The 23868-nt window shown below is 43.6% G+C and overlaps 1 protein-coding gene across 2 annotated transcripts in view; it reads right to left on the bottom strand.

Moving 5' to 3' along the window:
- Positions 1-5004: 5004 nt before the first annotated feature.
- Positions 5005-23868, bottom strand: part of LMOD3 (leiomodin 3) — a 55641-nt gene continuing 36777 nt past the window's right edge. The window contains exon 3 of one of the 2 annotated variants that reach the window (XM_086939029.1): positions 5005-5297. In XM_086939029.1, the coding sequence (XP_086795155.1) occupies positions 5271-5297 (27 nt within the window). In that variant the 3' untranslated portion in view covers positions 5005-5270. Of the gene's footprint in view, positions 5298-11487; positions 13765-23868 lie in introns of those variants that run through there. The other variant, XM_086939028.1, reaches the window with a different exon arrangement.

Raw genomic sequence — 23868 nt, 5'->3', positions numbered from 1 at the left:
TAGATATTTATGAAATTCCACACCCTTGGATCAATGACAGATGGAAGCTGGTTGGAGACACTTGTCTTTTATAAAAATGTTAACCTTAATTAATATGGAAGTTTTTAAGTTTTCATTGTAAAAAAAAGGTATTCTATGTTCTCTGTGAAATAGTGGCCCTGGAGGTGTAAATTATTTCAGTGTATAATCACCAATTAATAATTGATTTATCATCAGAAGCTGGGCAAGGACCATGAAACCTCAGCTCATGAAAGATGGGAGAGCGAAGTACACATTTCAGTTTGTCTTTATTAATATTCATGAAATAAATATTTCTTTTGTGGTAAACTGGCATTTTATGTTTGCGCAGTGAAGCTCAACAGTTGCTTTTCTTTCATTATTGATATGTGCACAAAAGCAATTACATTTTACTTGAAAGCAAACACAGAATGGACGTGTTACTAGTGCTATTTATGTATCAAATGAAAGAGCTATTTATAGTTACATCTTAGCCGAAAGTTAAATAAGAATGTTTCATGTTATTATTCAGTAAACAACGCGTAGGCCTGAGAAAGCCGGCACTGTGGAATATACACCATTCTTACTTAAGAGAACTGAAGGCTAAAACTGAACTTCATAGTAATTTGCATGCTATGTTATGCCTATTTGTAAGGTGCACTAATCACCCGTGAGGATATCCAGGTACCTGAATGAACTAAACTATTTATTTATGCTTTTTATAATTAAAGGAAAGAGTACAAGTACATTAGAACAACTACTTTAGATTGGAAGTTTTGTATGCTCATTGAGTAAGGATGATGACGTGGAGTATTCATATAAATGTTAACATTTTTATTTTAACTATCAGTGCTTGTTTATTGAAGTTTGGTAGTTATTGCCTATGTAGGTATTTCCACACCGCTTGCATACATATCTATATTTGTTTATGACGAGGTGGAATTACACATCAGATTTATTTCGTAATATTACACTATACTGTTTTAGTACATATATTTTTTTGTAGATAGAAACTTAACTCCAGCTTAGTTCTTCTTACATGGAAAGATTTTAGGTCAGCTTATCCTCAGAGTAGCTGACAAAGTGAGTCCGCCCCATTTTGTTACTAGCCATGGTTCCAAGTGCATGATAAAGGGGAAAGCCATAGGTACAGTGACAAAGTAGAGATACCAGAAGAGACAGTACTGACCAAACACCTGTACTAGACTGAAAGGCAGGCTGCAACCAAATGCAGTTTTACATGGGTATATTAACACACTGTACATTTCTAGTCTGGTGATGGGATGGACTCTGGTGTGGAACTGTTCTCCTTAGTTGGTCTATTTCTCAGTCAGACATTGCTACTAACTGCCTTGTAGGACTTGTAGCTGTGGTACTCAGGTGATTTGGGTGCACATCTTCAATCTCTCGATGATATGAGCCGTAGTGTTTATAATGACCTTCAGAGGTACCAGAGTCTATGGCTCCTAATAACTTTATTGTCTTCATAATGGTGGAAGTGGACCAGGAGTTGTGCTGTCGCTCTGAAGTCATCTTCTGGTAGGAAGGGTTTCACTGTTTCAGGAGACTAAGCTGGCACCATGCAGTCTTTGGTTTCGTGGCTATTTTTTTTAAAATAAAGGTGTATGTCAAGGGTTGATCCAAGTGCTTTTGATGGCTTACATTTAGAGGGAAGTGGTAGTGTTGCATAAAGAAAAGCAGTTTTTCAGTTTGTTGCACAGGACATCTATGATTGTTAGCAACAGTACGACAATGGTGTGAACTCTGCACCTCTAAATGTGGCACAATATGTCAAAACTTAGTTTCCATGTGCTATACCCCATTTAATTTGACATTTATGGTAATGCCACCATTAACAACTACTAGATTTGTGATATTACCACAATCAAAACAACATACCCCAATTCACCATTTTATTGTTGCATAGAAAGCCATTTAAATCACCCTAAAGGTTGAACCAGTTTGTATCCTATAGAATGGTCAAATCTCCATACCTCACTTTGTATTAGTATTCACACCAATGGCAAAAGGCTTGCATTTGGCTAGTTATCTCTTTCTTACGTTACTGTTAAAATATTAATCCAACTGTTTTTCATGGTTCCATATGTTGTATCAGTATCTGCCTCTGGAACAAAAATAATAGTTTCACGTATACATAGGTTAAAAGCATCTATTGCGATCATAAATTGTCTTTGTAATTCCACAAATGACTGCAATTCATTGTCTGTATTAGTTTGACAGCATACTCAGCACATAAAATTATCATGGCCCAAATTTCTTGATGAAAAGTACATTTTGTCATACTTTAATAGTTAAAAGATGAGATAATAAAAAACAACTGTTTGTACCTTCAGCTTCACAGCCTCCCCCCACAGTCCGGGACGGTTTTCTGAAACCTTGAAGTTTTCATACATTCTCTTAGTATATTTTCCAGATTTCTTCACTCTTTTTTGTTACTGGGTGTCTAGTAAATCAGAGTGTGAGATTCCTTAAAGGGGACCTCCTGATAACGAAGAGTCATTTAGGAGGCAGTTGACTGTCTTTTTCTCATTCAGCCATTCTCCCAATGAAATGTTCATTCATGCACCATTTTGGGTTGCAAGTGAAAACACAGACGTCAAAAGCCTCCAATGCAAATGTATAGACTCCAAAACATGAAGGGCCTGATTCACAAAGGTATGTTATACTTTTGAGTAAGGTTACATTTTGTAGTAAGTTTTCCACTTTCGATATTCACAAACTGAGTGCAAAGTTACTACAAAAGTGAACTTTGCATGTCTTCACCACCAGAGGAATGTAATTGGCTCACTCTTGTTTGGGTGGGTCACGTCCCTCCCTAAACCCCTTCCGGACCCCAAATAAACCCCTCTTACACCTCCCTAATCCCAAACCCTTCGGTAGTAACTGCCTCTTTTTCCACCACTCCCCTTTGTCCCTTCCGACATTTACAACTACAAAGTGTACTACAAAGTGCAGCTTGAGAATCAGGTCCCAAGACTATGAAAATGTCAACCCTACAAAAATGTCTTTGTACAAAAACAATTAGACCTGCCGTAAAGCTGTAATCAAGCTTTTGCCCCCAAATATAATACGCCTTGACTAAAGTAAGTGGGAAGTAAGATTGGCTGTTTTAAGGAATGAATTTCAGGTTTATATTTTTATAGGGAGATATTTAAGGTGAGATTTCAGCAATTTTTATTTTGGAATGTACGCTTTTTATTTGCGGAACTACACCCTGGGCTCTGATGTCTAGTTCTAGTCCAGAGACCTGTAGTAAGATGGATTCGGCAATCCTAGCTGGATAAAGTGAGGTTTGAGTGTGATGAGAGAGCATGCATGAAAATGTATTGAATTTTACGGATTTTGGGTTGCTCCTCCGAGAAGGAGTCTTTCAGATTGCAGAAAGGAGTTTAAAAAAAATTACTCACAGAAAAACCGATTGTAAAGGGCGATTCATGTAACTGTGGCTGTACTTACCAATGGTGGAACAAACACTTATGACTGTTAACTCTTATGACTGTTTGAATCCCCTGTGACACTGCTAGACAGACTCCAACGAGTTCAGTCGGCAGCAGCCAAACTGGCTCTTGGCTGGACCAGGAGATCCTCTGCCACCGCTGCCTTGGCCGAGCTGCACTGGCTTCCTTTGAAGCAACGCATCGCCTTCAAAGCCCTATGCCTGGTTTTCAAGGCACTACACGGTGCAGGACCTAGACCTCTTCAACGTCTGTTCTCGTGGTACATCCCCACCAGAACACTTAGGTCCGCAACCGCCTGCCTTGTGAAAATACCCAGATGCAAGAAAGCCAGGACTGGGGGAAGATCCTTCAGAGTGGCTGCGGCCAAGCTCTGGAACAGTCTGCCTGCCGAAATTCGCCAAATTCCACACCTCCTACCATTTAGGAAGCGAATCAAAACATGGCTCTTCCCCCACCCCCCCTCTCTAAGCCTGCTCGCCCATAAATCACCTCCCCCGCCCAATAACCCAGGAGTAACTACCAGCGCCAGGATACCTGCCAGGTGACAGCCGCGCTTTATAAATGTTTTAAATAATAAATAAATAACTCCACGGATGCTGTGAATGTGGGATGGAAGCAATGACTCAGAAAGGAGGCCATTAGTGACAGACAACGTTTAAAGCCATGACGAAAACCAGCATATAACAGTTTCAGCATAAGAACGTCGGGATCAACAAAAAACTCCCCAGAAGGTTGCAGACCATTCAGATCTCGACAGCCAGAATCACTCTCAAACTCCCACACTCCACTCACATCACACTATACCTGAAGGAGCTCCAATTGCTCTCCATACACAAACAAACAGATTTCAGAATTCTCAGGCACACTTTCAAGGGACTTAATAACACTGGCCCAGCATACCTCAACAATCACATCTGCTTCCACAAATATTCCAGACACCTCAGCTCGTCCGTACTCCTACTTGCACACATCCTGTGCATACGGAAAGCCAGATCCGGCGGTCGAGCCTTCTCCTACATCGCATCTGAAGTGTAAACGACCAGCAACAACACAGAAGTGCCTCCTCCTCACTTCTTGAATTCCGCAAGAATTCAAAGACCTGGCTTTTAGAGTAGTTCCACTATGCCCTAGGTTTGGCTAGACTCACACCTGCTCAGCACCAGGATACCCTCCTGGGTGACAGTACACTCTACAAATCTGCATAACATACCAATGGTCATAACTGGACAGAACCTGTTAGAGTTGGGAATGAATACTTAATAAGAGAAACTATTTTATTTTTAACTAAATCCACCTTGCCAAGTGACTGAATTTAGGCCTTGGAATTCAGAAAACACATTACAAAATTGACCATCTTTTTCCCAAGGCTCCAAGAGCTCCTTAGAACTAATTGGTTAAACACTATGGTGATGTCAAATGCTGCTCAACAGGAAGCACTGATGCACAAAGAAGATTCTGTGCTTTGGGAGAAAGGCCAAGATGAGAATAACTCTTTCTGGTATATGTATATCATATCGTAAAACTCGGCTCTTCCTTAATTTTGTATTTATTATGTAGATCTGTTATAGAGGTCGGTATTAATAAACAAAGGAAACTGGTATTGAGATGTAGCATTCAGAGTCATCAAATTTTACAGTTGATGGCACAGGTCTTCCTTTTCTCTTATGCCAGTGCAGACTTGTTCATTGTGTACTTTTATAAACGTGGCTGCTTGAAGACGATTGTTAGAGGGCAGCCAAAGCTACATTTGAATGATCTTCAGTAATAATTGTTTTCCCCAATGAATTGATAACATTACTCCAGTTCTTTTGGCACGGGCACCTGTGGAGGAAAACAAAATAAATACATTTACAATTTAGCTAGAGTATAGCTTGTTATATGTAGATCACTTTTTTCTGGTGTTTATGTTTTAAATTCAATACACAGGGAAAACATTCCATAACCTTGAGTACGGTTACTATTGTAAATAGTGGTCAATGAATATGTCTATTTCTGGTTAATTATGTAATTATGCCCATGAGGTATAGGTATATATATCTTGCAAATTTTAAATAAAATGTGGGTCAAACAAATCAAAAAGCCTGCCTCATAATAAAGTGCATTGCATTAAAACATAAGATACATTTGTGTATGGGAACTTCGGGCCTCTCTTTTGACCATGTTGAGCTGCTGAAATGAAATGTTGATTGTGTAGGGAGTGATACCTTTGTATTTCAAATAGAAAAGGAGTACAAACGTGGTACAGCCTTTAAGAACCATTCAGATCCAAGTATTGTTGGAGTCTTGCTACAGACAGCTATAGCTGTCTGTTGCTGACAGCATTGTAAGTAATTCTTCAGCATATAATTAGAGTGGGCTCTGGGTCAGCCTCTTGATCATGAATGGATGGCTCTCGTCTATTTCAATACCATGCTCCTTATTAGATGGCTTTCCACCCAATTATTTACTTGTTCAACCAGGTCCCCCCTCCCCCCATTTTTAATTGGCTGAGTGAGTTAGTGTATCCAATTACAAAGACATTAGGGAAATGTGGCAAGTAGAGTCTTCAAGACTAGTAGTGATAGGTTATCAGATTTACTCTGCACACCTTTTCAACCTCGCAAGATAAACACCAACAATTATCTGACAGCATGTCGAATGGCTCTTTGTCAAGAAGAGCACACTATATAAAACATCTCTAAAAGTTTATATAGTGCTCTGTTTTTGGTAGAGTCATTCAACTTGCTGTCGAAACTAAGGCGCTGGAGGTTGAAAACGGTGTGCATAGCAAAGCTGATAACCTTGTCCAAGGGTGCCCACGGTTTATTGAGGGAGACAAAAAAGGAGATATTACATTAATTAATCTTGATAATTACTAGATCATAAAATTAGTCCCATGACAAAAAGGGCAGATGCTAAAGTTTAGTACCTGCTATCTGACAGACGGAATTGGAGAATAGTTAGAGTAAAGTAGCATTAGATCCAAAATAGAACCACAGAATACAAGCTAACTGCTAAATATAGGAGAAGCTTATGGAGAATTGGGGGACTCAATTAGAGGAACCACAGAACTAGGCCGATCTCCGGTGATAACCAGTAACTATTGGATAGGATTATTGCATTGGAAGAGATATGACAAACTGCACAGCAAAGATTTTAATGGAACTTGACTTCAAAAAAGAGGATCAAATGCCCTCAAAGAAACACCAGAGGGAAAGATGGTGCAGGAAAAAGGAACACTTTGAGAAGTGGCAAAAGCTGGAGACTGGAGAACAAGGTTCAGTTACAGATGGTCCACTAGTGGCCTGTTTAAAGTAACTGCTGACATATATCACAAACTCTATAAGGACCTTCAACTCATATTAGAAATAAAGCCTGTGTGGTAGAGCTCTGGAGGGACAACAGAGTAGGGCATTCTGTTTGACAAAAACAGTAGAAAGTGAATAAAAAGTTGGATGTGTGTAAAGTAAGACAAGGCACTGTAAAATTAAGTGGATACACCTGTACAAAAAAGATCCTGAGCAGGATCACACATTTTGACTGTTGCTATGTCTTGTCTTCCGTGGCAGTGCTTGCTCCTAACACCTTTTATCACCATATTATGAAAACAGTATTCGGCAGGTGGTTATGTGTGACAAGAATGTTTATGCATGTTTGTTGTGTGCTATTTTGTTGAAGTAGTGATATTTTCAGTTGTTTTATTTGTGCTGCTATGTTTTTGTGCTGCCTTAATGCCAGTCATTTTGCTTTGATGTTCTGTGGTTATCATTTTATGTTATGTGCCGTTATGTTTTCATTGTGTTGTTATGTTGCTTTGTGTTTGCTATTACGTTCTATTCAATTGTTTACTTTAGGTATGTCAACAAATGCTGCTATATATCCAGCCAAAAGCAGCACATGCCTTAAAATGCCCTGTGACAAGCGTCCTTTAACAATTTCTAGCGTTGTCAAATCGAGCTACTCCTACTTTTCAATCACTTAAGACAGCAGTCCAAACTTAGCGCTCAGAGTGCTCGCTTCATATGATATGGCCCTCTATATTCGACTCAAGTCCTATTTGGATAGGATTTGAGTCAAATATGGAGGGCAGGGTTTTAATGCGGTGAAGTCATAGGAAGCCTTTATTAACAGTGTGTCCTGCTGGTAGGAGATACGTAGCTCTATAACTTGGTAATAATAGAACCAAACGCAGTGCTTGGGTGGACACGATTACTTGGGTAGACACAATTGCAAAATCCCTAGTGGGGCAAAAAGGTAGACTTAAAGACAAAATTTTTATGGAAGGGATGTTTCTCATGGATTCAAGTGCTTTACTTTTCCAGGCGATGAACAACAAGATCAAGGACTGTAATTTTATCTTCTTCGGCATAGCCCAGTCTTTGGAAATGTATTTTAATATGATCCGACTATTAGTATTTATGGGTTTTTGAGTGATCACTTGGTTGTATGCTGTTGTTACAATAGATATCCACATGCACCAGTTTGGGTGGCATGTGACTTTGAACTACCAGAACCACCGATCCTCTCTTTTGATGCAATGTTTGTGCTTTGTCTATGACCAGAAGTCTGTGCAAACATTACAGAGAGGAAAACATGGAAGAGGTGCAAAACTGAGTGTATATTTAAAGAGGTATATCCTTCTGTCAAAAGATTTCAGACTATTGTTTTCTATCAGTACTTTCATCAATTTGTCACACAGTAGGCCATAATTTATTTATTTGTATATACTTTAATTTGCCATGAATCAGACTGGAGGTTCGAGCCCTGCACAACAACACCCGAATAGCACTGTACAATGGGAAAAGTGAATTATACAGCACTTAACATCACAAATGTTTGGTCAGGAAAAAAGTGAGTACTGACTAGATTACAGGGTGGGGAGAGAACATCAAAGGAAGTGGCTATGAGGTTTAATTATTTATTTGCTACTACATGATGCTACATTTGCTACTACATGATATTATGCATTGTGTTGGTTGTATGACTGCACTCCATGGGTGGGTTGAAGATACTAAGGGGGAGATTTACTACTTTTTCACACAGCGCAGTGAAGCAGCTGTAAATGCTGCGCTGCGTTGTATGAAAAAGAGAGAGGAGGGGAGCGCCAAATTTACTAAAATAAGGCACTCTCCTTCCCTCTCCCTAGCGCTGGCACTGAAATCAGCTGCCGTGTGCCACAGAGACATCTTTGTGCCAGAGGGCAAGGGTGTCTCCGTGAGTCTAGCATAGGTTTTGTACTGGAAGGATAACCTTCCTGTACAAAATATGCAGTTCATCATGAGAAAAGGACCTGATTGATAAGCAACTATGACGTTTTAGGCTAAGATATGGGCAATTTTATATAGCCAGGTGAATTGTATGTCAATATAATGTAATTTGGAGGTTGTCCTGTTATTGACTGACACTATATCAATGAGATGCCAGATTCAGCTGTGTATCCTTTATTATGTGATACCCATAAGTGATAGATTACACCTTCAACAGTAGTGGAGTAATGTGCACACGAGGGACACATTAAGGACCAGCTGAGTGCATAAAGGGAATTATGTACCCTTGGGGTATGTTTTTGTGCAAAAGAGATAAACCACGCAATTTGACGGCATCTCACATATTGGAGAGAGAATAAGAGTCACATTATCAACACCTGTTGGAAAAAACAGGAATAACTTAGACAGATAGTTCAAGAGGACAGCCGCAACTTGGATCAACACAGAGAACAAACAAAGAATTAGTCGATTTTTTCTCTCTTTGGATTTTTGATGTAAACGGTTTATATGCAGACAGAGCGTACTCGCTTTCTGCACGCGGAGGCTTGTGGCGCCGTATAGGAAAGCATATTACTAATTTTATGCACTTTAAACAGAACTTTGTAACAGAGTTCTGTTAGCTTTGGAGATAGAGGGGCATTTAATCACATATCATTTGTGATTGTGTTTCAAGGATTAGGTTACAGGATCAGACGCGGCTCGCAATACGCGTGGGAGGGATTGCGTGGGAGGGATTTCGCGGGGGTTAAAATAAAAATTACCTGACCCTGTCCCGCGCCGCCTTTGCTCTAGGGGCCGAATGTCCCGCGTTTTCCTGCTTCGAAACAAGAACAGGCATGCTCCCACTCCTCCTGTAGCCTGTAAGCCACTCACAACGCTGCAATGGCAGCGTTGTGATTGGTGCAGAGTCCCGGGCAGTGCCCAGCCAGCAGTGCCCAGCCAGGCACCTGTAGGGAAGCCATTTTCTCCTACACGGAGAAAATGTAGAGTGTGCATGACTGCTGTGGTCGGCCCCAGGGCTGACCAAAGAGTCAGGGTACTCAGAGTGGTGCAAGCCACTCCTCCCCGAGCCACCTACCCGCAAGCCTACAACCAGGCATACTTAACCAGGCATATCCCTGTCTGCTGCTTTCTCGCAGCACGAGAAGCAGAAACATAAAATGGTATTTAAAATACATTTTTATAATTGTGCTTCTAACACTTCAAAAAAGCAGTGGGGTGGTGCTCCTCCACCCTAATGGAGGAAGCGCCCCTGTACGGGATATACAAGTATTTTCAACACAAGTTGAAAAGCTGCTATACTGCAATCAAGAGTAATTTTGAATCGGGAGAACGGGGTGAGTTTTAAAGAATATTTTTTTTCATTATAGTTTGAATCATTAGGTGATCAATGTTAATATCGGAATATAGCTTTACGTATTTTCAGAAAATACCAACAGCACTAATATATCCACTTCGGGATGGAATTACAACCAGCTGTAAGGTACGATTTTTTTTTAGCAAAGATCCGGTGAGACTTGTATGTAGAGCTACTACCAGAACAGGTCGTAATTATGATAGTTACATTTTGGCATTGTGGCTCTCTTTTATACTTTTTGATAGTAAGATTTTATCAAAGAAAACAGGTACATAATTTAAATAATTCCAATCTAGTGCCAATCTAGTATGAAGAATCATATCAGCAATGTGTGCAATGGAGTTAATCACCTATTGAGGACACTCAGGAACATCAATCCTTTCCTCCCTCAAGCTGATTTCGAGCAGGTAGGCCAAGCGCTTGTTTTGCCGAGACTAGATTATGGCAGTGCTACGCTCCGTGGCCTCCCCAAATATACCTAGGCCCCAATAAGGGCTTCACTGAACGCTGCTGCCAGACTGGTTTCGGGTACCAAAAGAAATGCGCACATATCCCCAGTCCTAAAATCCCTTAAGTGGTTGCCCTATAAAGCACAAATTCAGCTAAAGATTGACTGCCTGTCTCACAAAGCCCTCCATCTCAAAACCCCCAGTTATCTAGCGCAAAAGCTAGAACTATTCGGAGAGGGTTGACTCTCAAGAAGTGCTAACTCTTTCCTCCTGAAACTACAAATCTTTCGCAAAAAGAGGACATGCCACGGAGCATTCTCCTGCGCAGCCCCAAAGATCTGGAACTCTCTTCCACCGGAAGTACGCAGAATCCCCTCCAAGGTTGCTTTCAAATTGGGAGCTAAAAGATTCTTTATGAACAAGTTCTTACCTTAATTACCTCTGGATCATCTGTTCTAAGGCTCTGGTTTTACAAACTTACAACCTGCACTGAGTTTTACCCTTCTTTTAACCTATCATTTGCTCCCCGTGCAACACGCCTTGTACCACTTATTGTTTTACTTTTTATTGACCCTTTTATGCTGTAAGTGTTTGATGTTTTATTCTTATGTGATGCCGGTACTGCAACTTATTACCTTCCTTCCCTCCAATTGTAAAGCGCTCTGATATCCCTTGTCATCATGTTCGCGCTATATAAAACTTTATAAATAAATTGAAAGAATAAAGAAAACTGTGAAAATCTCAGCAAATGCTTATGAGCTGGTTGCGTTCTGATGTTAGTGTGTGCTGGAGGACATGAGTTCATTATTTTGTTGACCTTGGTCATATGTTGGGGAGTGGGGTTATTCTCCCTACCTCAATAGCATCGCAGTTTAATACAGGACAACAAATAATGTGTGAAACTCTCTGGTGCGCCGTTCCCCACAACCAGTCGCCCTTCAAGACAATAGACACAGTACTTTTTTTTTTAAACCGTTTTTATTGCAGGAAATCAGTTCAGTGCACATGTATACAACATTTCTTTGCCGCAGGCGCCTACGCGCTCCCCTCCCGTTACTCTTGAAGAGTACACAGCCAATAAGCCCACATCCCGGAGGTCGGGCAGCGTCAGTCAATGGATCATTCTGTCTGCCATCTTGCACATATGACTTTCGATAGGTCAATAGACACAGTACTATGGTGAGACTCACTTCAAACCTTTTCCCTCGTCGTATGCCTGCTGTACAGTGCAGCACACATGCAAAGTCGGAAAAGGATGGAGAAATTAAAGCATTTCTCCTTCCTTGCGCCTACTTTAGAAGGGCACAGTTTTGTGACGCTAAACCCAGTCTACTCTGTTTCATAAATTGGGTTTAGCGTTAGAAACCTTAGGTGGTTGCATGGTAATGCCAATGCTCCACCCATGGTATGCCCCCTTGACGCTAAGTAATGTAAAGCAGCGCTATGAAGTGCTTTGCATATGCGCTGCTTTGCAATACTTTGATGTTATTTCCAGCGCTGCTGGAAAGTAACTCAGGAAAAAAAGATTTTACACCGATTTGCGTCACTTTGGTAATGCAAACATGGCGCAAAATCTTAGTAAATCTCCCCCTAAGTTGTTAGGTGTAATATTCTGCTAAAGTTACATCAATAACTACAGAAACATAGACCGAAAAGTATCTGAGCAGTATTTGGCGTGCCTCTGTATTATTGGTATTGTCGTTGGTGTAAGGAAATTATTCTTTTTGGTGTTGCTCCCCTGATTTTCTTAGGACCTGAATAGCTGGAGATTTTGACCTTTGAGTTGTTTGGTGGGCCAGGCAAACACTCACTAAACATGGAAACGATTTCATTAGCTAATCTAACATTTTTATATAAGTTAACCGTAAAGTGCACACAATCACCATAAGCTGTTTAAATGCCAAATTCAAGATGTGCGCCTGCAGAAGAGTCTTCACCACTCACATGTGGAGCAAACATTGTGACATACTTTTAAGAGCAGTCACGTCAAACTATCAGTAGTATCAGTATCAGAAGTGAAAACAAAGTCATCTTGCAGATAAGTCAGCAACCTGTACCATGAACTACAACTAGGCCTGGGGGGTAAATTCCGTTCCATTCGCGGAATTTGGGTAATTTTGCGTTCTGCGGAGGATGCAAAATTGCCCAAAATTCATTCTGCGTTCCGCAACTTTGCGAAATTTTTTGCTTCTTTGCGTTCTCAATTGCGTGTTTGAGAGACATTTCCCCCGAGCATGCAAACAGTGATTGCGAACAGTAAAAAATCATCACGAACAATCTACTTTAGATTTAGGGTCAGGGCTCTCCCAGTGCGCGCCCTAACAGCTCGCTGGAAACCCCCGGCTCAAACAACAGCATTCTGCCCTATCTGCTTAACCAGATTAGAAACTATAGCACACTTCATGTTTGAATGTCCGGCGTACATGCACCCAAGAAATAGGTAGCTCAAACCTCTATGTCGGTTGTTAGGCACTAGGTCTCACAATGAGGCATTGCGCATTTTGATGGCAGATTCACGGCCATCGTATGCTTGTGGCCTCTCTAAATTCTTATCATGGGCATGGCATGTTAGAAACAAAAGGCTTAAATGAAATGTTTAATCTGACTTTTAATCAATCGTTTAAACATCGTTTTTAACTTGTAAATATTGGCTGTAAAAATTTGGTGTAAATAGATTATTTCTTGTTTTTAATTCCAAATGTGTTTTTCTAAAATAATGTGATGCTTTTATGATATGTTTTTATCGAAATAAAGCCTTTCTGACTGACTGACTGGCTTTTAAGAGAAGTCACGTCAAACTATCAGTAGTACCCGGGTATCAGAAGTGAAAACAAAGTCATCTTGCAGATAAGTCAGCAACCTGTACCATGAACTACAACTAGGCCTGGGCGGTAAATTCCGTTCCGTTCGCGGAATTTGGGTAATTCCGCGTTCTGCGGAGAATAGAAATTTGCCTAGCCTACGAGAAGGTAAGTTTCAATTCTATTAAGGACGCGGAGGCGAGGATTATGCTCATTCTCTCTTCGTTTTATTCAACAAAATTTCACAGCAGGTCTTCATCAAACTTTTTAAAACTACATTTCCCAGAAACAGGAAAAACACAACAGTCTCTTGCAGTCCTTCTATAGTGTCCATGAATCCTGGCCTATAACTGCTGCTGACACCCCTTGCACTTCCTCTTTCTTCGCTGGAGGATCCCTTCAATCATTAACCAGCCTGCTTCCCATGGTCGTTTCCTGAAAGAAACCACAGTAGTCAAACACCCTTCTTCAATCATGAAGGAAGTCAAGCAAAATATCAACACAACTGAAACAGGTCGGTATCATAACATTACTACTTCCATCATCAAGGCATAGAACCATTCAAGGGAGTATCAGAAACAGAAAAGTCAAGAGGCAATTACTTACCACCATACGGGGCGGGCCAGCAACCCACGCGCTTGCTGGGAGGGATAATCTTCGCCTCCGCGTTCTTAATAGAATTGAAACTTACCTTCTCGTGGGCTAGGCAAATTTCTATTCTATGTCAGGACCGGAGGCGAGGATTATGCTCCTTCAAAGCTTGTCAATCACTACCTCAGCCACATTCAGCAGCGGTTTAAAGTAAAACCTTTTAAAGGTTGAATCTGAGGACCAATCCGCTGCTCTCATCAAATCTTCCAGGCGCGCCCCTAGGCTGAACGCCTTCGAAGCCATTGCTCCTCTGGCAGAATGTGCACCAAAAGTTCTTGTACTGATGCCCGCTTCTTGCACAATCCAACGCACCCAACGGGCTATCGTGGGCGAGAACACTGCCCTGAAAGGCTTTTTGAGGGCTATCAGGAGTTGTCGTTCGCCTGGGGGTCGAACTTCCTCCGTGGCTTCCTCATAAGCTATCAAACATTGCACCACACAGAGTTTAGGGGTTTCCACAAAAGCAGGATAAGAAATCGTGCGAGTATTAGATTTGGTCCTCCTACTCACCGTAAAAGTCACCCCTTCCGGGGAGAAAACTCTTGCCGTAATATCAAGAGCACTAACATCTGAGACTCTTCTACATGACACCAGGCAAAGCAACATCGCCAACTCGGCGGACAATTCCTTCCGTGATAGAAATCGATTCGATTGTCAAGATAACAGCAAGTTCAGCACTTGATTCACGTCCCAAAGGACCGAATAGCTTGGTTCCGGAGGAAGAGACAACCTAATGCCCCTAAGAAGCTTGCATACAAAAGGATGTTCCCCCAAGGGTGCTCCGTCAAGCGGAGCATGCCTGCCGAGATGGCCGAGCGGACAGTATTGACCGACCTGTAGGCTAGGCCTTTCTGAGCCAATTCCGCTAGGTAGTTCAAAACATGCGTCAGATCGGCGACCTCGGGATCCACTTCCCGTCGCATACACCAACATACCCACCGTGTTCATGCTGATCGGTACCGCTTAGACGTGCTGTCTGCCCACGCTCTGGACAGCAGGAGTTCAGCGTGGCCCGAAAGGCCCGGCAGGCGCCATCGTTGCCTGTAATCCGCCATGCCATCAGCTGGAGCGAGCCCTCCTCCACCAGGCTGTGGGGAATCCCCTCTGGACTCAACAGGAGGCGGGGAGTTGGGTGGAGTCGGATTGGAAAATCCCAAGAAAGTTCCAGTAGAACCGGAAACCAAACTTGCGACCTCCAACATGGTGTTGTCAGGACCACCGAGGACCTCTGTCTGCGCACCTGGGCTGCCACTCTGGTGATCATGGAGAACGGTGGAAACGCATACCCTTTCTCCCGACTCCAGTCCTGGGTGAAAGTGTTGGACGCCACCGCCAAGGGGACCGGCCTCCAACTGAAGAACCGAGGAATTTCGTGATCCAGCCGACACGCAAAAAGGTCTATAGAGAAAGGACCCCAACGGTCCTGAAGCCCGCGGAAGACCTCCGGGTTCAATTTCCAAACACTGGCATCTCGGAGATGATGGGAGTGCCAATCGGCCACGAGTTCTGCGTCCCGGGAAGGTATTCCGCAATGACGATACCTGATTGGAGAGGCAAAACTCCCAAAACTGTTTCGCCAAGGTTGCTAGAGCCTTGGAACATGTACTGCCCAGGTGATTGATGTACCTGACTGCGGACACATTGTCCAACTTCAGAAGAACTGATGCCCGAACCCTGTCTTTGGCCCAACAGCGGACCGCAAAAGAGCCCGCTAGCAATTCGAGGCAATTGATATGAAGTTGCTGTTCTTGCGGAGACCAGCTTCCTCCTGTATACAATTCCCCACACCGTGCCCCCCAGCCGGATCAACTGGCGTCTGACTCTATGACCAAGTCGGGAGCCGAACCGAATATGGCTCTCCCGTTCCAAGCCTCCATGTGGGACAGCCACCACTCCAATTCGTCGCGAACTTCGTCCGTCAGCGGAACCACCTGAGAATACGTGAGGCCCTTCCGGAGGTGTTGCACCTTTAAATGCTGCAGGGCCCTGTAGTGTAAAGGCCCCGGAAAGATCGCCTGAATGGAGGCCAAGAAAAGACCCACTAGCCGAGCTATCTGCCGCAAGGATGTTCCTTGCTTGGCCAAGGTCTGACGAATCTCACGGCGGATCTTCGCTACCTTTTGAGAAGGGAGGCTGAGAGTGGCCGACACGGAATCTATCACAAACCCTAAGAAGGAGGCTTGTTGAGTCGGGGCGAGAAGAGATTTCTTCTCGTTGATAACGAATCCCAACTGTTGGAGCAGGGACACCGCCATCTGCAGATGAGTCCTGAGAGTCACCGGACTCTGGGCCATGATAAGAATGTCGTCCAAATAGACGATCAACCTGACACCCCGAGCCCGTAGATACTCCACAGCGGGTTTGAGGACCTTGGTGAAGCACCATGGGGCCGAGGAGAGGCCGAACAGAAGACAACAAAACTCGTAAGCTTGACCCTGCCAAAAAAACTGGAAGAACCGCCTGTGTGGAGGAAAAATTGGTACCACTAGGTACGCATCCTTCAAATCCAATCTCACCATCCAATCAAGTGGCTGGAGTACTTCCCGCAGCAGGTGCATACCTTCCATTTTGAAGTGTCTGTACACCAGCCATTCGTTGAAATCTCGCAGATTGATCACTGGCCGTTGGCCCCCATCGGCCTTGTCCACTAAAAATATGTTGCTGAGAAAACCCGTAGGGTGGATATCCGTGCGACAAATCGCCCCTTTCCGCAGCAACTCCGCAACCTCCTCACTCAGCAGCGCCGCAGCTGGTGTTGAGAACACTAGTGGACGGGGACGCACTCTTTGTCTGGGAGTCCCAAAGAACTCTATCTGAAAGCCCCTTACAGTCTGAAGCACCCATGCGTCCCTGTTAATGCTTCCCAAGCGGGAAGAACTGCACCAGCCTGCCCCCCACTCTCAGTTGCGCCGCGGGCCAAACACTCACCGTTGACATTGCCATTCTGGCCTCTGTAGCTTCCTCGACCGGCCGGGCGGGCGGCTCCTGCCCCGACCGGCCCCACAGAAAACCCGAGGGTTAAAAACCCGCTTTATGTTTGCTTGCGCCTTATCTAAGGATGTGAAAGTGGCGACAAACTTTCCGAGCTCTTTAATAAATGGCTTGCCAAATAAGCTGCCTTGCGCCGAGGCCCCTGCCTCTGAACAGGCCAAATCCCCTAGCTTGGGATCGACTTTGATCAAGAGAGATCTCAAATTTCTGTGGACAGGGCACAGTTTGCGTTCCCCATAAAGCAAATTGCGTGCTGCGCCCATGCCGACAAAACCTCCGGGTCAATCAGGGCACCCGAACTCCGAGCCTCCTCTGCCATGTCCAATATCATTGTCATGGGACCAACGGCATCCAATAACTTGTCCTGGCATGCGCGCCAGGATCTAGCTATCCCTTTCTTCGGGTCCCTGATAAATTTGGCGAGGAAGGTCGCCATCTTACCCTCAATCTCCGGGCTGACTGCCACTTTGCCTGCCAGCGTAGGGCGGGGACATTCCGCCCTCAGTCTGGCTTCGTTTTCTAGGGGTTTTCTTAGACGGGACGCCACATATAGTGCTGCTTTTTCAGCTGGGACCCACTCTGCTGATCTAGGGTGCACAATTTCGTCGGGATCAAGCATATCTGCTATTCCAGTCCTCGGAGGGTCAGTAGACCCCGAAGGCCTCCACGACCTCGAGGAGCCAGCTTCGTCGTCTGAAGCGTCCGGAGTGTCCCCCCCTTGGGTCTGCGGGGAAGCTGGAGGGGGTTCTTCTACCTGGGGAACAGGTTGGGGCAACTCAATGGGGGCAGTATGCTCCAAGAACCCTGTTTCAGGCGTTCAAATGCATCCTTGTCAACGCCCTCCTCACACTTCTTCTTGGGGGGAGGGGGACCCTCACTACTGGACTGAGGTGACGCAGTTGCCCCCGCAGGGATTGACGTGCCCGGGGCGACTTTCGCACAGAGGTGATCAATGCGATCCGCTAAGCGTTGTTCCATGGGGGTCATCAGCTCGTTGACCGCCCTGTAAATTGAGTTATCCACCTTGGAATAAAATTCATGATCTCACTGTACGTAGGCCAACAAATCCTCCTCCTCATAAAAGTCCTGTTCTACTGTGTTCTCCATTAGGACCGATACACTAGAGGTTGGGAACCTTACACAAGGGAGGGTCCTTATATATATATATAGGTATATATATTTAGATTGCGGGCTGAGGATCTCTCAGGCGTGACAGAAGGGCCAGAGGCTCCAGGTTTCGTAGGGTAGTTAACCCCCCAGGACACCGTACTCTCCCAACAATTCACCCGGGAATCGCTCCCACCAGCTCAGGTGTCCTTGTGAGCAGAGGCCTCAAGCCTCCTCACACGCAGTACAGGCCCGTGCCACCGGGCAATGTAGGGCAAGCCCCTCGTGTGCAGCGCACCACTACCTACCCGCGAAGCGGGCATTAATGAAATGTGCAAAACGTACCGACCCAGGCCAGAACTGGGCGATTAGCAGGTCGGGCAAGGCGCGGACTATTGCGGCGACTGGAGCGCGTTGTGTGTACAGAAACTGACAGGATACGCGCTCCGTGCACCGAGTCGCGACGCCACCCACAGCACCCTCTGGCGGGCGGAGGACCACATCGCGGTCGGGAAAAGTGGCGGAGCCGCATCAGGAGCGCCCTCGCGTTCCCGCGGCTCGACAGGGAATCTAATCTGTAAAGGCACCAAACAAGATATACACAAATCCCCTCAAGTAACCGCCCGTAGGCTAACCACTAAAACCCCACAACAGGAGTAAAGGGAATGCACTTATCTCGAGCTGCCGAGCAGCGAAGAAAGAGGAAGTGCATGGGGTGTCAGCAGCAGTTATTGGCCGGGATTAGAAGGACTGCAAGAGATTGTTGTGTTTTTCCTGTTTCTGGGAAATGTAGTTTTAAAAAGTTTGATGAAGAGCTGCTGTGAAATTTTGTTGAATAAAGCGAAGAGAGAATGAGCATAATCCTCGCCTCCGGTCCTGACATAGAATGCGAAATTGCCTAAAATTGTGCGTTCCGCAACTTCGCAAAATATTTTGCTCTTCGCGTTCTCAAATGCGTGTTCGAGAGATATTTCCCCCGAGCATACAAACAGTGATTGCGAACAGTAAAAAATAATCGCGAACAAGCAATTCCGCGTGCTCGCGAAATTTTTGCGTGTTCGCGGAGATTTGCGTAACGCGATTACGCAAATTCCGCCCACCCCTAACTACAACCCCCAAGATGCTTAGAAGAGTTGGAATACAAAACATCAACAACTAACAGAGTCCAGGTTTCCATGACTCATCACTTACAGGTATTGCTGTCCTCTTTCTGAGATACGCCCAATCAAGCCAATTTTGTAGAGGAACTTTTGTAATATATTTTTAACATATTCAAAGTTCATTGAATAATTTTACCTTTTGTAGAGGATTTTTGTCTCTCTAGTTTGACAGTTTGTTTTCCTTTAGGATCTTTTTGTTTTCTTTTAGTGTTTTGCCATCAGCATCACCAAGAATCAGAATAAGCATTTCCTACTCCCGCTGCTATTTCGGCATGTATGCACATTTCATTTGCCTGTTCTAAGAGTACATCAGTTGGGGGCCACTGCTGTGGTCCCTAGGAATACTCTCTCATCAGTGTGGAACAATGGATTGAATGATATCAGTAACTCTTTAGATTCAGACCAATCTGCCTGTTTTTGCTGAGGGAGACCCTCTGCCCATAAAACCTGCCTCATGACCTTCTCCAATTTGTGGCTCACTTTCCGATGTCTGTTTCCCCATTCTTTGCATGTGTTTTGGATAACTTGACCAACGTTGCCCTCCCTCCATTGCTAAGACTCATGGACATGGGTGTCTTCCGGTGGTGGATGAAATGGCCATCTGTGTACTGGAATGGTATGCCTATAGCCGGATGTTTGGAATGAGTAAAATATCACTATGACAAGAGATAGTAGGATGTTTTTAAGTTTTAAAACTACTTATTAACACAAATATGACAGCACTGGAAATGACATCGCAGTGCAATTGCCTCTAGTGCCCTGAAGTGCCATGTGGGAATATAACTCATCCTCTTTCTTGTGTCTGAAGGGTCAGTTGTGTGCCTTTGCTCCCATGCTCTTAGGACAATACTTTCAGGTCAAGGGATTCTGGGAGCAATGCGGAGGGCATCGGGAACGATACAGCAGACCTTTGACAGGGTAGCCCTTGGACTGGGCTAGTTGTGATGAATGATGAGAGGTTGGGTGTTGTGGAGGATTTGGGAGTATGTGAAGGTAAGAAGCCCAGGCTCCTGCATGTCAAGGCGGTCGAGAGCAAATGACCAATACTCGGTTCTGGCACATTTTTTATTCAGGAATGAGAATTACATTCTAACCTGATTGACCCTACTGAGCTTTTGAATTATTATACCTCTTCTACCCTCACTACCACCTATGGAGCCGGGAGGTGTCACAAAAATTCTAAAAATGGAGTTAGGGTTGTTTGAAGTGTAACTAGTGGACTGGGGGGTGTATGTCCATAGAATACTCTAGCAGAATCTTCTATTATCCCCATTGGGATACCGGAGGATGAAGAGTGCACGACATGCCTCGATTTATGGTTTGCAAGGACAGTATATCCCATAGGCTTCTAATGATAACAAGTGTTATGACAAACTGACAAACAGCTACATCAGATGATCACAGCAGGAACATTGGGATTTGCCTCAAAATTCTGAAAGCAACACTTTAAAAAATAATAATTTTCAATGTTTTTTTCTGAAAATAAATAGTTTGAAAAAAGAATGCTTCTTAAAGTACTTGTTCTCAAAATATACTGAAGTGAGAACAGAATGAAAGGTTTAATGGTATGGGGTTGTGTATTTGGTCTAGGCTATTCATTTAGGGATTAATGGTTCGGGATGTAGGGTTAAGGGTTTCAGGTATACATGTTAGGGCTTAAAGGTGTTATGGGTTAAGGAGCTAAGGGGTAGGAACGATTGGTTAGGGGGTATAGTGTTCAGGATATAGGGGTTAAAAGTGTCAGGTTACAGGTTAGTGACTAAGGATACACAGAAAGAGTTAGAATATGGATATAGGATTAAGGGTTTGTGATGTAGAGTTATGGATAAAGGTTTTGGGGAATAGCGAAACAGGTATGGGGTTACAAGGCTAGGGATAAAGTAAATGCGGTGAAGCAGTTAAGATTTAAGAGGTTAAAACAGAGGTTGGGAAAGAGTATGGCGTTAGGGGTTGTGTGTTAAGTATGTACTACTCAGAGCTTGGTTTATAAGGTTAGGAATGAGGAGTATAGCATTGAGGTATAGGGTATAAAGATACAGGGTTAAGGATACGGGAGTTAAGGCTATGAGTATTGGTTAAGAGTCAGTGGTATAGATTAAAGTATTATGGGGACAGATTTAATGATATAGCGTTAAAGATCTGGGCTAGAGGGTTAGGGGTTTAAGGTATAGGATTACGAGTTAAGTGTTTAGGGTGTAGGGGTTAAGGATATCATGTATAAAGGTTAAGGCTTGCGGATAGGGGTTAATGGAATAGGGTAAAGGGTTTCGAATATAAGGTAAAGGTTATGGGGGTTAGAGGTATGGGTACAGGATTTATTGATTAAGGGATTAGGACTTAGGGGTCTAGGGATAACCCCTCTGATTACTTTTGTTTTGTATAGTGGTTGGAAATGTGTTAAATTTAAGGTGAGTTGATGAGTGTTGCAGTTATTTTTAGTAAACATCAAAGAGAGTGAACCCTCACCATTCTCAACACCAAAATCTCTTAAAAATTATATTGTGACCCTTCAACAGCTGGTTTCTAGCAGCAGGAGGTTCTTATCTACTGATGTGCTAATAGCTGGTAGCCTCATCATTGGGTCTTACCTCCACCAGGAGGAAGAGTCTCTTGATGTAGAGACACAGTAGGATCTGGGAAAAAGTTCAGTGAAGTAAAATTACCTCCTATCCCAGAATGGCACCGTTTTATTAGGGCTAGGATAGGGAAAACCTCTAAGATATTTGAGTCTCGAGAATGGTGGGGATCACTCTCCTTTATGTTTGCTGGTACAATTTAGTAAGTAGGACAAACCTTTTCTGGTATGTTTTTCACTTAACCCCCCCACCTTACTGTGATCATTTCAGTTGTTTTTAGACCATCTATAAAAGAAAAGCAATTCAAAGTGTTGCTTTTCACAGCGGAGCTGCACTCAATTCCATAGAAAAACACTTTAATTGCAAAGTGATGCACTTAATAGTTTTAAAAACAAACAAACTCTTTTTCCATAAAATAATCGACAAGGTACAATCAAATTTTATGGGTTTGTGTAGCAAACAGTCTATCAGTACTTGGAATAGGGCAGCTTCAATGCAGAGGTTCCTTGTCATACTCGCTGCCACTATGTTCATTGTGGATATCAGGACGCAGTCTTTGGGGCTGAGGGTACAGCGATAGGGAGCCTGATGAAGCATGGGTCAAGAGTTGCCATTGATAGAAATATGGCTGCATTACTAAAAAAGAGCGATTTGAAAAGGGTCAAGGGGGATGTTTTCCTTCTGGTCTCCTCTCCATTAGATTTGGTGCTTTGGCAAGTGGGTCTAACTTTCCATGGGGACTGTCTTTGGTCTTATTGCATGGTTACATTCTAACAGCTACCCAATCCCTGCCATTTTTCAGTTCTGTGTATGGTTTAAAAGGATAGTGCACTTTGAAGTTGCCTTCCTTCTTGCCCCAGAACTTGGGATCCATGGGCAGCAGGGATTGTGCTGAGGACCAGGAGGATGGTTTGATGTACCAGGTTTTCTGTGGTCATTTAACTGGAATAGATGGAGATGGGAAAATGGATAAGATGTCTTGGTGAGGACATGTTGTTAGGTGCATACCGTTGGCTTTCCACTGTTGTCATTTCTACTGAGTGTGTCTTTACCTTTGCTCTCCCTATTGCTGCACGTCCAAAGGCCTCAAGCCTCTGATGGGCTCCAAAAACAAGCACTCTAAATGACTTCTGTTCCCAGCCAGACGTGCACTTGACTGAACAGACTTCTTCATGCCCACCTTTCCTGGCTTGCTGTATCCGTTTTTTACCCGTGTAGCACTGGGGAATGTGAAAGGAGATCATATGAACCTTTAGATTGGGACAATCATCAGGGGTTGAGAGGAGATACTTGCTTGGATAAAGGGAGACTGGCCTGGATTAGTATGAGGGAAATTGAGTTACTGTTACAACTCTGAGGCAGGAGAGATGTCGATCCAACTATGATTTCAGTCTTGTTAAGACGTGATGAAGAGTGGGTGAAGAACAGAGGTCACATCATGTCTCTTGAAGGATCACTATTGTCTGATTTGATTCAAAGGTCCCACCAAACACAGCCAAAGTGAAGAACAGCCACTCAGCTACTTTCTAGCCCGAGAGATGCTTGGACAGAAGAAGAGATAAGAAGTCTACCTACTGTGAGTATTCTCTCTGCTTGAAAAGTGATTGTGACTTGTTTGACTCAAGCTGCAAAAACTGCAAGAGGTGTTTACACACCGCTTGCAGGTTTTGTAAACACAAAAAATAGGCATTGTCATTTACTTTTTTTTTAAAATTATTTTTATTGAAAGTTTTTACAACAGTTTTTTAGCCACTCCCCCCCCCCCCCCACCCCAACAGGACATTTTGACATAACCTTGAGTCAGGATTAGACATATACATCCCACTTCTACTTGGTATCAGAAAAAAGAAAAAGAAAAAAGAATACAGAGGTAAAAGAAAACAAAGAAAACGCATGTATTAATTAAATTATGCTGACTAAGCCAACCCTATAGAGGGTGGAGGAAGATTGGGGTGGCCCTGGTGTAGCGTGTGCTCAATCCCCTCCTTCCAGTCCGTGATTGGGTACCATATTCATAACCCCAGCGCTCTTCCCTTTTTCCCCTTTCTTGCATA

Source organism: Lissotriton vulgaris, chromosome 9, assembly GCF_964263255.1.
Source record: "Lissotriton vulgaris chromosome 9, aLisVul1.2, whole genome shotgun sequence".
Classification (NCBI taxonomy): domain Eukaryota; kingdom Metazoa; phylum Chordata; class Amphibia; order Caudata; family Salamandridae; genus Lissotriton; species Lissotriton vulgaris.
Note: the sequence above shows the minus strand (reverse complement) of the source record. Positions and strands in the feature narration are given on the sequence as shown.